Source organism: Hyla sarda, chromosome 4 (assembly GCF_029499605.1).
Source record: "Hyla sarda isolate aHylSar1 chromosome 4, aHylSar1.hap1, whole genome shotgun sequence".
NCBI lineage: Eukaryota > Metazoa > Chordata > Amphibia > Anura > Hylidae > Hyla > Hyla sarda.
Genome location: NC_079192.1, coordinates 138,182,876 through 138,195,776, shown reverse-complemented (window position 1 = coordinate 138,195,776; position 12,901 = coordinate 138,182,876). Strand labels below are relative to the sequence as shown.

The 12,901-nt window shown below is 43.8% G+C and overlaps 1 protein-coding gene across 3 annotated transcripts in view; it reads left to right on the top strand.

Moving 5' to 3' along the window:
• SLC12A1 (solute carrier family 12 member 1) overlaps positions 1-12,901 on the top strand; it is a 197,411-nt gene that overhangs the window by 91,726 nt on the left and 92,784 nt on the right. For all 3 annotated transcript variants that reach the window (XM_056572280.1, XM_056572281.1, XM_056572282.1), the window contains exons 14-15: positions 2,168-2,269; positions 8,566-8,721. In XM_056572280.1, coding sequence (XP_056428255.1) covers positions 2,168-2,269; positions 8,566-8,721 — 258 coding nt within the window. The remainder of the gene's footprint in view (positions 1-2,167; positions 2,270-8,565; positions 8,722-12,901) is intronic.

Below are 12,901 nucleotides of genomic sequence, written 5' to 3'. Positions count from 1 at the left end.
ATGTTGGCACCCCTGAAATTTTTCAAGAAAATTAAGTATTTCTCACAGAAAAGGATTTCAGTAACGCATGTTTTGCTATACACATGTTTATTCCCATTGAGTGTATTGGAACTAAACCAAAAAAGGGAGGAAAAAAAGCAAATTGGACAAAATGTCACACCAAACTCTAAAAATGGGCTAGACAAAATTATTGGCACCCTTTCAAAATTGTGGAAAAATAAGATTGTTTCAAGTATGTGATGCTCCTTTAAACTCACCTAGGGCAAGTAACAGGTGTGGGCAATATAAAAATCACACTTGAAAGCAGATAAAAAGGAGAAAAGTTCACTTAGTCTTTGCATTGTGTGTCTGTGTGCCACACTAAGTATGGACAACAGAAAGAGGAGAAAAGAACTGAGGTCTTGAGACCCAAAATTGTGGAAAAATATCAACAATCTCAAGGTTACAAGTCCATCTCCAGAGATCTAGATTTGCCTTTGTCCACAGTGTGCAACATTATCAAGAAGTTTGCAACATATGGCACTGTAGGTAATCTCCCTGGGCGTGGATGGCAGAGAAAAATTTATGAAAGGAGTCAACACAGGATAGTCCGGATGGTGCAAAAGCAGCCCCAAACAAGTTCCAAAGATATTCAAGCTGTCCTGCAGGCTCAGGGAGCATCAATGTCAGCACAAACTTTTCCTTGACATTTAAATGAAATTAAACGCTATGGCAAGAGACCCAGGAGGACTCGACTGCTGACACAGAGACATAAAAAAGCAAGACTACATTTTGCCAAAATTTACTTGAGTAAGCCAAAATCCTTCTGGGAAAACATCTTTTTGACAGATGAGACCAAGATAGAGATTTTTGGTAAAGCACATAATTTTACTGTTTACCAAAAACGGAACGAGGCCTACAAAGAAAAGAACACAGTACCTGCAGTAAAATTAGGTGGAGGTTCAATTATGTTTTGGGGTTGTTTTGCTGCCTCTGGCATTGGGTGCCTTGAATGTGTGAAAGGCATCAGGAAATCTGAGTATTACAAACAGATTTTGGGTCGCACTGTACAGTCCAGTGACAGAAAGATGGGTTTGCAGATCCGAGATCTTGGGTCTTCCAGCAGGACAATGACCCCAAACATACGTCAAAAAGCACCCAGAAATGGATGGCAACAAAGTGCTGGAGAGTTCTGAAGTGGCCAGCAATGAGTCCCATTGAACACCTGTGGAGAGATCTTAAAATTGCTATTGGGAAAAGGTGTCCTACCAATAAGAGAGACCTGGAGCAGTTTGCAAAGGAAGAGTGGTCCAACATTCCGGCTGAGAGGTGTAGGAAGGGACTGATTTCAGTTATTTTTTCCAAAGGGTGTGCAACCAAATATTAAGATAAGGGTGCCAATAATTTTGTCCAGCCCATTTTTGGAGTTTGGTGTGACATTATGACCATTAAGCCTTTCTTTTCTCCCTTTTTTGGTTTAGTTCCAATACACACAAAGGGAATAAACATGTGTATAGCAAAACATGTGTCACTGCAATCCTATTCAGTAAGAAATACTTCATTTTCCTGAAAAATATCAGGGGTGCCAACATTAATGGCCATGACTGTATCCTATTAGCATCATGTTACACTGTCCGCTGGACTCCTAAGAATACAAAGAGCAGGGATTTCCATTGATAAATCACAAGTTATACAGAATCCATTCCCACAAAGATTTATATCAATGTGCTCAGCCCCTCCTGCTCTATAACATGATTCCCATAGATTAGATATCGTGTTCATGGTTACAGTTTCCTTTAAACAGCTATAATGCCCAATATGGATGGAAATGTAAGAATGTGTCATCAGACGATTGTTCATTCAAGGGTTGTTCCACCATCACTACTTCTATCCAATGTGATTTACCACCTCAAACAAGGGATAGTAACATTTATGCATTAGATAGTGGGATTTTGGTTTTCTTCTGTATTATGCATGAAAATTAAATGTATATAGGTATCACTGTGGAATTAATTCTCCAGGATTAACATAAGACCCAGTATATTAGACTTTATAGGGGCTGGATTATTTAGCTTTAGGTATACTGTTCTAGGGAATTGGCTTTGCAGCTTTTTATAACATTTCTTATAAAATCCATCCATGTGTTTGTTACAAAGTAAAGTAAAATGACATTTCCTTTCCCATCCAGCTGAACTGAATACCATTGCACCCATCATCTCTAACTTCTTCCTGGCTTCTTATGCTCTTATCAACTTCTCCTGTTTCCATGCTTCATATGCAAAATCGCCAGGTCAGTATAATAAACATAGTAACATTACTTGTAAGTGTTAGTATCTTGGGGCAGCACTGGGGAAAGAAGTACCCCTCAGTCATGTTTACCATGATTAAAGATGTGTACCATACATGCTCTGGCTCTAGGCTTTTTAGAGCCTTTTTTGGCCATATATGTCATGATGATATCTTTTCTAGTGTATATGTTGTATAATATCAATAGTTACTGCAGGGTACATTGACCCATTAATTTGGATCATAATAAAGTGATAATGCCTCTCTGTCATTACAACTATGTAATAAATGTAATATATATGTATTAATAAAATATAATAAATATATTCAGATGATCTATATTTGCAGTCTTAAAGGAGTACTCCGGTGCACACTTTTTTCATGTTATCCCGTCCGGGCTGCAAAATAAAAGAAAACGCACTTTATCTTACCTGCCAACGAGCCCCCGGTGCTCCGGTACAGGTGTTCGGTCCCCGGGCTGTATTCTTCTTACTTCCGGTTAGCCCGGCACGTCACACAGAGCTTCAGCCTATCACCGGCCGAGGTGGGACATCGCTGCGGCCAGTGATAGGCTGAAGCTCCGTGTGACGTGAAACATGAAAAAAGTGTGCACCGGAGTACTCCTTTAAATGGGTACTCTGGTTGGAAAACAATTTTTTAAAATCAACTGGTGCCAGAAAGTTAAACAAATTTGTAAATTACTTCTGTTTAAAAATCTTAATCCTTTCAGTACTGACTAGATGCTGTATACTACAGAGGAAATTCTTTTCTTTTTGAATTGCCTTTTTGTCTGACCACAGTGCTCTCTGCTGACACCTCTGTTTGTTTCAGAAGCTGTCCAGAGCAGAAGAGGTTTGCTATGGGGATTTGCTTTTACTCTGGACAGTTCCTGACATGCACAGAGGTGTCAGCAGAGAGCACTGCCGTCAGACTGAAAAAAGCTCCAGAAAGAAATACAACTTCCTGCGGAGCATACAGCAGCTGATAATTACTGGAAGGATTAAGATTTTTAAATCATAACATTTTCTGGCACCAGTTGATTTGAAAAAATGTGTTTTCCACCGGAGTTTAAGGACTGGTTCTCCTTTCATTGCTAATGTTGAGATGCATGTTCATATGTAGTAAACCTTTAAGTGGTAGTTTCCCACTCCCATAGTAAAGTATATTTGTCCTATCTTGTGCCTTACATTTTCTCTATTATTTCCCCTATTTCAGCTGCAATGGAATTTTCCATAGTTAGTATTAAATTATACTCTAACTCTATGTAGACTAGATATAAATATAGTATTATGATTAGTTCACACAGTGTAAAATAAAAAAGCAACACACATAGAATAGGCTTGTAAAGCTGTGCACATGAATTGATAAATCAGGCTGCTTTATGTTTACAAATAATGCCTTTGTAATTCCTCCGAGAGTAGGGCAACAGACAGAGAGGCGGGACATGGGGTCTCTGCTCCGGGGCCCTATACTACTATGTTACACTGGTGATTGACATACAGGGCTCCCTGCCCACAGCAGCCCAGTGTGAGCCACCTGTCAATCACCAGTGCGATGTAGCTAGACTGTTTGCTCATCTCCTGAAGGAGTAACAAAGGCATTATTTGTAAGTATAAGGCAGCCTGATTTATCTATATAGGTATGCCTGAAAAGGCTTGTGAAGCCCTACTGTACTATGCATGCAGCTTCACAAGCTTATACTAGGTGACAGTTGCACTATAAAGGGGTACTCCCGTGGAAATCTTTTTTTTTTTTTTTTTATGAACTGGTGCCAGAATTTAAACAGATTTGTAAATCACTTCTATTAAAAAATCTTAATCCTTCCAGTACTTTATAGAAGCTGTATACTCAAGAGAAATCCAAAAAAGAAATGCATTTCCTCTGATGTCATGACCACAGTGCTCTCTGCTGACCTCTGCTGTCCATTTTAGGAACTGTCCAGAGCAGAGGAAAATCCCCATAGCAAACATATGCTGGACAGTTCCTAAAATGGACAGCAGAAGTCAGCAGAGAGCACTGTGGTCATGACATGAGGAAATGCATTTCTTTTTTGGATATCTCTTTAGTATACAGCTTCTTAAAAGTACTGGAAGGATTAAGATTTTTTAATTTAAGTGATTCACATATCTGTTTAACTTTCTTTCCACGTGAGTACCCCTTTAACCTAATAATGTGCTCTATGAAAGTCTATGAGAAAACGGCCATCAGTGCACACATTAAAATTACTGCAGTCTCTTATACAATGTGTGCTCTAATAGAACGCATTATAAGATAATAGGTACTGCCACTTTTTATACTTATTTCACTGCATTTTTTTGGTTTATATATTACAATGTGTGTGTTCAGCCTAAGCATACAACCTTTTTATAATAATAAGTGTTAGAAATAGAGATGAGCGAAGTTACAGGGATTCGATTCATCACTAACTTCTCGGCTCGGTAGTTGCTGACTTTAGTCTGTATACATGAGTTCAGCTTTCAGGTGCTCCGGTGGGCTGGAAAAGGTGGATACATTCCTAGGAGAGAGTCTCCAGCCCACCGGAACACCTGAAAGCTGAACTAATGTATGCAGGCTAAAGTCAGCAACTGCCGAGCCGAGAAGTTCGTGACGAATCAAATCACTGTAACTTTGCTCATCTCTAGAAAGAACAATACACTAAATGAATAGCATGGTGTGCCATCTGGAAAGATATATAATATTTGTATGTATATTATAAGTTGCCCTATTTAACATGACTGCATGTTGTGTGACAAATATAATATCTGAGTGGTACAATATTTTCTATGAAAGCTTTGTGAATGACATATTCTTTAGTTATGAACACAACAGGTCACAACCCCTTTCCCTGGAATAAATAATAATAGGAGCTATGCCAGAGCTATGCCCTATATCAGGAGAGCCAATATCCCCACAATCCTTTCTTGAATGCTTGGAGAATAAGGAGCGACAGGAATGTCAATATTCTTCTTCCAGAACATATCTTTAAACACACATTTCTGCATCTCTGTAGCATTGTATTGATTATGCATTTAAAAATATGACACAATATTAACTAAGCTAGCAATACTAATGTCATATTTAATGGCAATATTGGCAAGAAAGGCCCTTTGGGGAAGGAGAGAATTAAAAAAGGAGTTATTATGCAATGTTTAATAACCCTTCTGAAAGCTTTGACTCCATAGTCTACAAGAAAACAGATATTGTTACACAAATATATCAGTCTTGTTTACTTTGTGTTAATACTGTGGAGGTTTTGGGAAACTAGTCCATGAATATACAATAGGGGACACTTAGTTACAGTGATTGCCTATGCTTCAAACAGTGCCACTTGTGTCCACGGAATGTGTGAATGAGCAAAGACCCATTCAAGTGAATATTGTTAAACTGCAATACCAGGCATGTCCTCGGGATATACCGTATTTATCAGCATATAACATGCACTTTTAAAACTTAAATTTAAGGCACTGATTTAAAGCGGCCGCAGCAGCGTCTGCTTGTTAAGTATTTACAGCACGGCCGTGGCCACTTTAAACCAGTGACCAGCGCATCTCCTCCCCGAACTGTCACTTGTTTTTGCCCGCACTATCCACTGGTACTGGTGGATAGTGTGGGAGACGCTGATTAAAATGAGCCCTACCTTGTCCAAATCTGCCTTACCTTTTAATCAGCGTCTCCTGCACTATCCACCAGTACCTGTGGATAGTGCGGGAGAAAACAAGTGAGTTTTACTTTTCATTTTCCCTCCCCCCTCCCTCATCATTCCCTCTTTCCTACTTTTTATAGTTTTGTTTATTTTCCTTACCTGTCTGCGCTTCGGCAGGTCAGGTCAGGCGGAGGGTCTTGTGGGCAGTGAAGCAGATGAGTGACGTCCTCTGCCGGCTTCTCTGTGCGGCATCACTTACGCCGCCGAAAAGTGACATCCGTTATGCCGCACAGAGAAGGTGGGAGAGGACGTAACTTATATGCTTCACTGCCCCCGCAGCCCGCAAGACAGCCGAAGCGCAGACAAGTAAGGAAAGGGGAAGAGTGGTCTTCAACCTGCGGACCTCCAGATGTTGAAAAACTACAACTCCCAGCATGCCCGGACAGCAGTTGGCTGTCCGGGCATGCTGGGAGTTGTAGTTTTGTAACATCTGGAGGTTCGCAGGTTGAAGACCACTGGATGCCATAGGAGGAACATGATGGGGGGATGATGAGACGGGGAAATGATGAGGGGGGGGAACGATGGGGGGATGAGACAGGGGGGAAATGATGAGGGGGGATGATGGGGGGATGAGACGGGGAAATGATGATGGGGGGGAATGATGGGAACATGATGAGACAGGGGGGGGAATGAGGGGGGATGATGAGACAGGGTGGGGGGATGATGAGGGGGGAATGAGGGGGGGATGATGAGACAGGGTGGGGGGATGATGAGGGGGGAATGATGGGAACATGATGAGACAGGGGGAAATGATGGTGCGGGAGGCACTAAATGCTTAATGTTTGTATGACTAGTGGTGGTCTATGACGGGGAAATGATGAGACATTGGGGGATGATGAGACATGGGGGGTGGCAATGAGAGGGGTAAATGTGGCACAGGGACTGATAAAAGGGAAGGAATGATGTGGCACTGGAGGGGACGGGACCAAACTGAGGTTTAGAAGAAAACAAAGTTGGGGGGAGGATGTGGCATTTAGTCCAAGTCATTTATTTTACTTTTTTTTTTTTTACTTAAATTTCCCTGTTAAAATGGAGGTGCGTGTTATAGGCCAGTGCGTGTTATACGCCGATAAATATGGTTAGTGGCTTTTTTTTTATCCTACTCTCAGGGTGTCGTCACATATGTACGATCATCCGGCTGAGCTTTCATCCAGTGCTGTAGAAAATTAAAACTATTGATCGATCACACAGCTCAGCTTCCGTCCAGTACTGTAGAAAAGAACAACTATTGTTTTACTGAGAAAACCGGAAAATGGGGTGTGGTCACCAGAAAGGGGGCATGTCTCCAATATTTTCACACAAAAAAACTACATATTTACTAAGGTTTCCACAAAAAATGTAGTGGATTTGAGCTGAGGATAAACCCCACAGATAAGAGCATACTGGCCTTGAGCGCTCTCTTGTCATGTACCCACTGCTGGCACGCCCGCATGCCAATCCCAGCCCGTCACTCACCTCCCTGGTCTTTCTGTTCCCGCAGCCCTGGCGCATGTGCCCCTGCCTCCTAGGGCGCGTGCGCCCGGGAGCTCTTACATTTAAAGGGCCAATACTCATGATCTTTGTTCCGTTACCTGACCCTGCACCTGTGCCGCCTGCCCTGACCTACTGCTACCTTGACCCCGTCTTGCCAGTTTTCTTTTGTGCCACGCCACATCCCAGCAACCTGTGTGGACGAGTCGTGTCGGGGGTAGCGACTTGGCTGCCGCCTGCCGCATCAAGACCATCCCGCTTTGTGGTGGGTTCTGGTGAAAACCAGAAGCACCTTAGACTCCACTCCCTGGCGCGGCTCACATCAACATCCACACAGGCCCAGAGGATCCACCACCTGCCGTGACCTGTTACACTTATTAAATACCATGGAAAAATATCTGTTGGGAGAAAAAAAAAACACAAAGAAAACTACACTCCACTCTTAGTAAATCAGGTCCATTTTGAAATTGAAATTTTGGCCACTGTGGAATATCCCCACCAAGAAATGTTGGATCCTTTATGTGGAGCGCTGTTTACATGGTTCACATCAAAGTAAAATGAAACATTTCTATTTCTATGCATTAAAATAACTATTATTTTAATGTATAGAAATACATTTTTTAATTTATGAATCTAGTGAACAGCGCTCTGGCATGACAAATCCAACTTTTTCTTAGGGTGGTTTTTCCTACCACAGTGGTACAGTTTGCAAAACCCTTGGAAGGATGTCAGAGGGAAACCTGCAGTTCTACCCTATTTGCCCTTTCGAAAGTTGTGTCTCCCATTGCACAACCACTCCAGGTGAGTGCGGGCCTGTAAGGAAAATGACTGTAAGAGGAGAGGTCACACATATTCTTATGGTAATGCACTAGGAGTGCCTTTTGTTTTTTATTTTTACAAGAGATAGGAAATGATTTGTACACATTGTATAGTCTGGAGGTAGAATGCTACAAATGGAAAGCCAAACCCTTTATATTTGGAAATGTCAGTTTATGCAATTCTCTAATAGTTTATGTAAACTACCTCTGTACTTTTTAACATTGTTTCCTTTGCAAATACCCTTTTAAGTATGTACAGACTGTTATAGAAGATACATTTAACATGCTATATCAATTTTAAATAAACAGGATGGAGGCCTGCATTCAAGTATTACAACATGTGGGTGTCCCTGTTTGGAGCTTTGCTGTGCTGCGGTGTGATGTTTGTCATCAATTGGTGGGCTGCTGTCATCACTTATGCGATAGAGCTCTTCCTGTACATCTATGTGACATACAAAAAGCCAGGTATGATATCTTATACATTAAACTAATTGAAGTAGTTCAGTCAAAGTAATGCAAAGTGTGTGTGGCAGATAAAATGCTATACCTTGCTTGATGGCAACTCTATTCAGACAAAAACTTTATTTTAAAATCTCTGTAGAGTATTTTTTAGAAGATGTAGTTTTGCTCTTAAAATATATTCTTATATATAAGATAGGAAAGGTCTCCATAAAGGGGTACTCTGGTGGAAAACAATTTTTTTCATATCAACTGACTCCAGAAAGTTAACAGATTTGTAAATTACTTCTATAAACAAATCTGACCACAGTGCTCTTTGCTGACACCTCTGTACATGTCAGGAACTGTCTAGAGTAGGTACAAATCCCCATAGCATACCTCTCCTGCTTCTGACAGTTCCTGAGGTGTCTGCAGAGAGCACTGTGGTCAGACAGAAAAGAACGACTCAACTTCCTCTGTAGTATACAGCAGCTGATTAGTAATGGCAGGGTCAAGATTAAGTAATTCACAAATCTGTTTAACTTTCTGCCACCAGTTGATTTGAATTTTTTTTCCCATTTTTTTTAAATGCTAAAAAGCGCTTTTATCCACAGTCATAAACAGTCAGAGAAGCATGGCCATGGGTCCGGAACGCCACACCTCTCTTGAACAACATCATAGCACTGGCCTTGTGCGAGTGACATACAGCGCCTCCGCGCATGCGCTGTCTCCAACCAATAGAGCTTGCTCACTCCCTGCCTCTAGTGATGGGACTTCGCAGTGAGCCCCGCAATGGTCAGAGACGCTGTATGTCACTAGCACAGAGATGGTGCTGGGATGTAGTTCAAGAGAAATGTGATATTGCAGACCCCTGGGCACACCTTTCCGACTATTCATGACTGTGGATAAAATCTTTTTTAGCATAATAAAGCCATCAATTAGGCAAAGAAAGGTATGGCTGCATTACAGTGCTACACAGCTTTTACATACTGCGCATAGCTTTAGGGGGTAAATCCTGATGACAACTGCGCTTTAAAGGCCTTTCTAAGAGCGTTATGTCATGATGTGTTGTATATGTCAGCATGTGAACCATTTTATGGTTGCTGCTAAGTCTACCACAGCAGATGAGCAGTTTTTTCCCTCATCCATATGCCTAGATATCCAGCTGGGACATCCCCCTTTAAACAGGGGTCATCACATTTATATATGTTTAGATTGGTACTCCATCAACTACTCTGATCTGGTTTGGTTGGTTACAAAAACAATTAACACCATTTTCTCTTTTCGAGAAACATGTTAATAGTTAATAGTAAAGAGTAGCCTGTTTAGGAGTAGAGAGTAGCTACCAAGCACCTCTGGAACCATTGATTCTATTTTGTAGTCCCACTTAAATACTTTAATTATTATTTCCTAATATAAAATACATGACAAAATCATTTACACATTATTTGCACAGGCCGTCAATGCTACTGCTTCATTCATTTCCATTGGTTCTTATTGAAACACATGCAGGGAGATTCTCAAAGAATTTTGCTGTAAAAAAAATCTATTTTGCGCCAAAAGAGCTTTGTGCCGCGGTTTACACTGTTGACATCAGCTTTGTAAAAGTGGGCGTGTCCACATATATTGTCTGCTTTACATGACCTTTTCAAAGGGGTGAGAGTCCAGTTTACATCAAAAATTTTCACACCAGCTTTTTGAGTGTAGAAATTACAGAAATGGTTGTAGTTTTATTGTTTTTGGGGGTTTTCTTTGTTTTTTTTTTGTGGGAAAAGGTGTTATTTAAGTAATTGTTAAAAAAAGAAATAATTATTATTGAAAAATGTTATAAAAAAATATATATATATATTGTCACGATGCCGGCTGGCAGGAGGTGGATCCTCTGTGCCAGAGAGGGATTGGCGAGGACCGCGCTAGTGGACCGGTTCTAAGCCACTACAGGTTTTCACCAGAGCCCGCCGCAAAGCGGGATGGTCTTGCTGCGGCGGTAGTGACCAGGTCGTATCCACTAGCAACGGCTCACCTCTCTGACTGCTGAAGATACTGAAGATAGGCGAGGTACAAGGGAGTAGGCAGAAGCAAGGTCGGACGTAGCAGAAGGTCGAGGCAGGCAGCAAGGATCGTAGTCAGGGGCAACGGCAGGAGGTCAGGAACACGGGCTAGGAGCAGACAAGGGAACGCTTTCACAAGGCACTAAGGCAACAAGATCCGGCACGGGAGTGCAGGGGAAGTGAGGTGATATAGGGAAGTGCACAGGTGAACACACTAATTGGAACCACTGCGCCAATCAGCGGCGCAGTGGCCCTTTAAATCGCAGAGACCCGGCGCGCGCGCGCCCTAGGGAGCGGGGCCGCGCGCGCCGGGACAGAACAGACGGAGAGCGAGTCAGGTAGGGGAGCCGGGGTGCGCATCGCGAGCGGGCGCTACCCGCATCGCCAATCGCATCCCGGCTGGAGGCGGGACCGCAGCGCACCCGGTCAGTGGATCTGACCGGGGCGCTGCAGCAACGAGGATGAGGCGAGCGCTCCGGGGAGGAACGGGGACCCGGAGCGCTCGGCGTAACAGTACCCCCCCCCTTGGGTCTCCCCCTCTTCTTGGGGCCAAAGAACCTGAAGAAAAAAAAATAAATTTTTCCGTGATGAGGTCCGATGCACATTAGGAGGGGTTCTGTGCGGAAACGCATGAGATAGTCCAATCTTTTATTGTTAATACAACAGATGTAGAGGGGTCTGGCGAGACTGGTCACAGGGACGTAGAACCTGTTGATAAGAGAGGCCAAAAAATTTTTTCCTGCAGATCCGGAATCCAAGGAGACCATAGTAGAGAAGGAGAAGGTAGAGGCAGATATCCGCACAGGCACAGTAAGGCGTGGAGAAGCAGAGTTGACATCAAGAACTGTGTCACCTTTGTGCGGAGTCAGCGTACGTCTTTCCAGGCGGGGAGGACGGATAGGACAATCCTTCAGGAAGTGTTCGGTACCGGCATAGTACAGGCAAAGATTCTCCATGCGGCGTCGTGTCCTCTCTTGAGGTGTCAAGCGAGACCGGTCAACTTGCATAGCCTCCGCGGCGGGAAGCACAGGAACGGATTGCAGAGGACCAGAGGAGAGAGGAGCCGGGGAGAAAAAACGCTTCGTGCGAACAAAGTCCATATCCAGGCGGAGCTCCAGACGCCATCCGGAAGAACGCATGTCAATGCGAGTGGCAAGATGAATGAGTTCATGTAGGTCAGCAGGAGTCTCTCGTGTGGCCAGAACATCTTTAATGTTGCTGGATAGGCCTTTTTTAAAGGTCGCGCAGAGAACCTCACTATTCCAGGACAACTCGTAAGCAAGAGCACGGAACTGAATGGCGTACTCGCCAATGGAAGAAACACCCTGTTCCAGGTTCAGCAGGGCAATCTCGGCAGAAGAAGCTCGGGCAGGCTCCTCGAAGACACCACGGACCTCAGCGAAGAAGGACTGGACTGTGGCTGTGGCAGAATCATTGCGGTCCCCATCAAACTTGTCCGGCAGGGACAAGCAGGGGTTAGGAACGGCCGGTTGCTGCGGAGGAGTTGCAGGAGCCGGCGGAGGAGATGGTTGTTGCAGCTGTAGCTGTGACTGAAGTTGCTGTATCTGCGGCAGCAGCTGCTGTGACTGAAGTTGCTGTATCTGCGGCAGTAGCTGCTGTAACTGTGACTGAAGACGCTGTGTCTCGGAGATCAAGTATGCCAGCTGTTGATCTCGTTGGGCGATCTTTACGCCAAATTTGTCCGGCAGGGACAAGCAGGGGTTAGGAACGGCCGGTTGCTGCGGAGGAGTTGCAGGAGCCGGCGGAGGAGATGGTAGTTGCAGCTGTAGCTGTTGCTGTATCTGCAGCTGCTGTATCTGTGACTGAATACGCAGTGCCTCGGAGGTCAAGTATGCCAGCTGTTGATCTCGTTGGGCGATCTTTAGGGCTAGCTGGGCGACCAGTGTAGGATCTACAGCGGGATCCATGGCCGGATCTACTGTCACGATGCCGGCTGGCAGGAGGTGGATCCTCTGTGCCAGAGAGGGATTGGCGAGGACCGCGCTAGTGGACCGGTTCTAAGCCACTACAGGTTTTCACCAGAGCCCGCCGCAAAGCGGGATGGTCTTGCTGCGGCGGTAGTGACCAGGTCGTATCCACTAGCAACGGCTCACCTCTCTGACTGCTGAAGATACTGAAGATAGGCGAGGTACAAG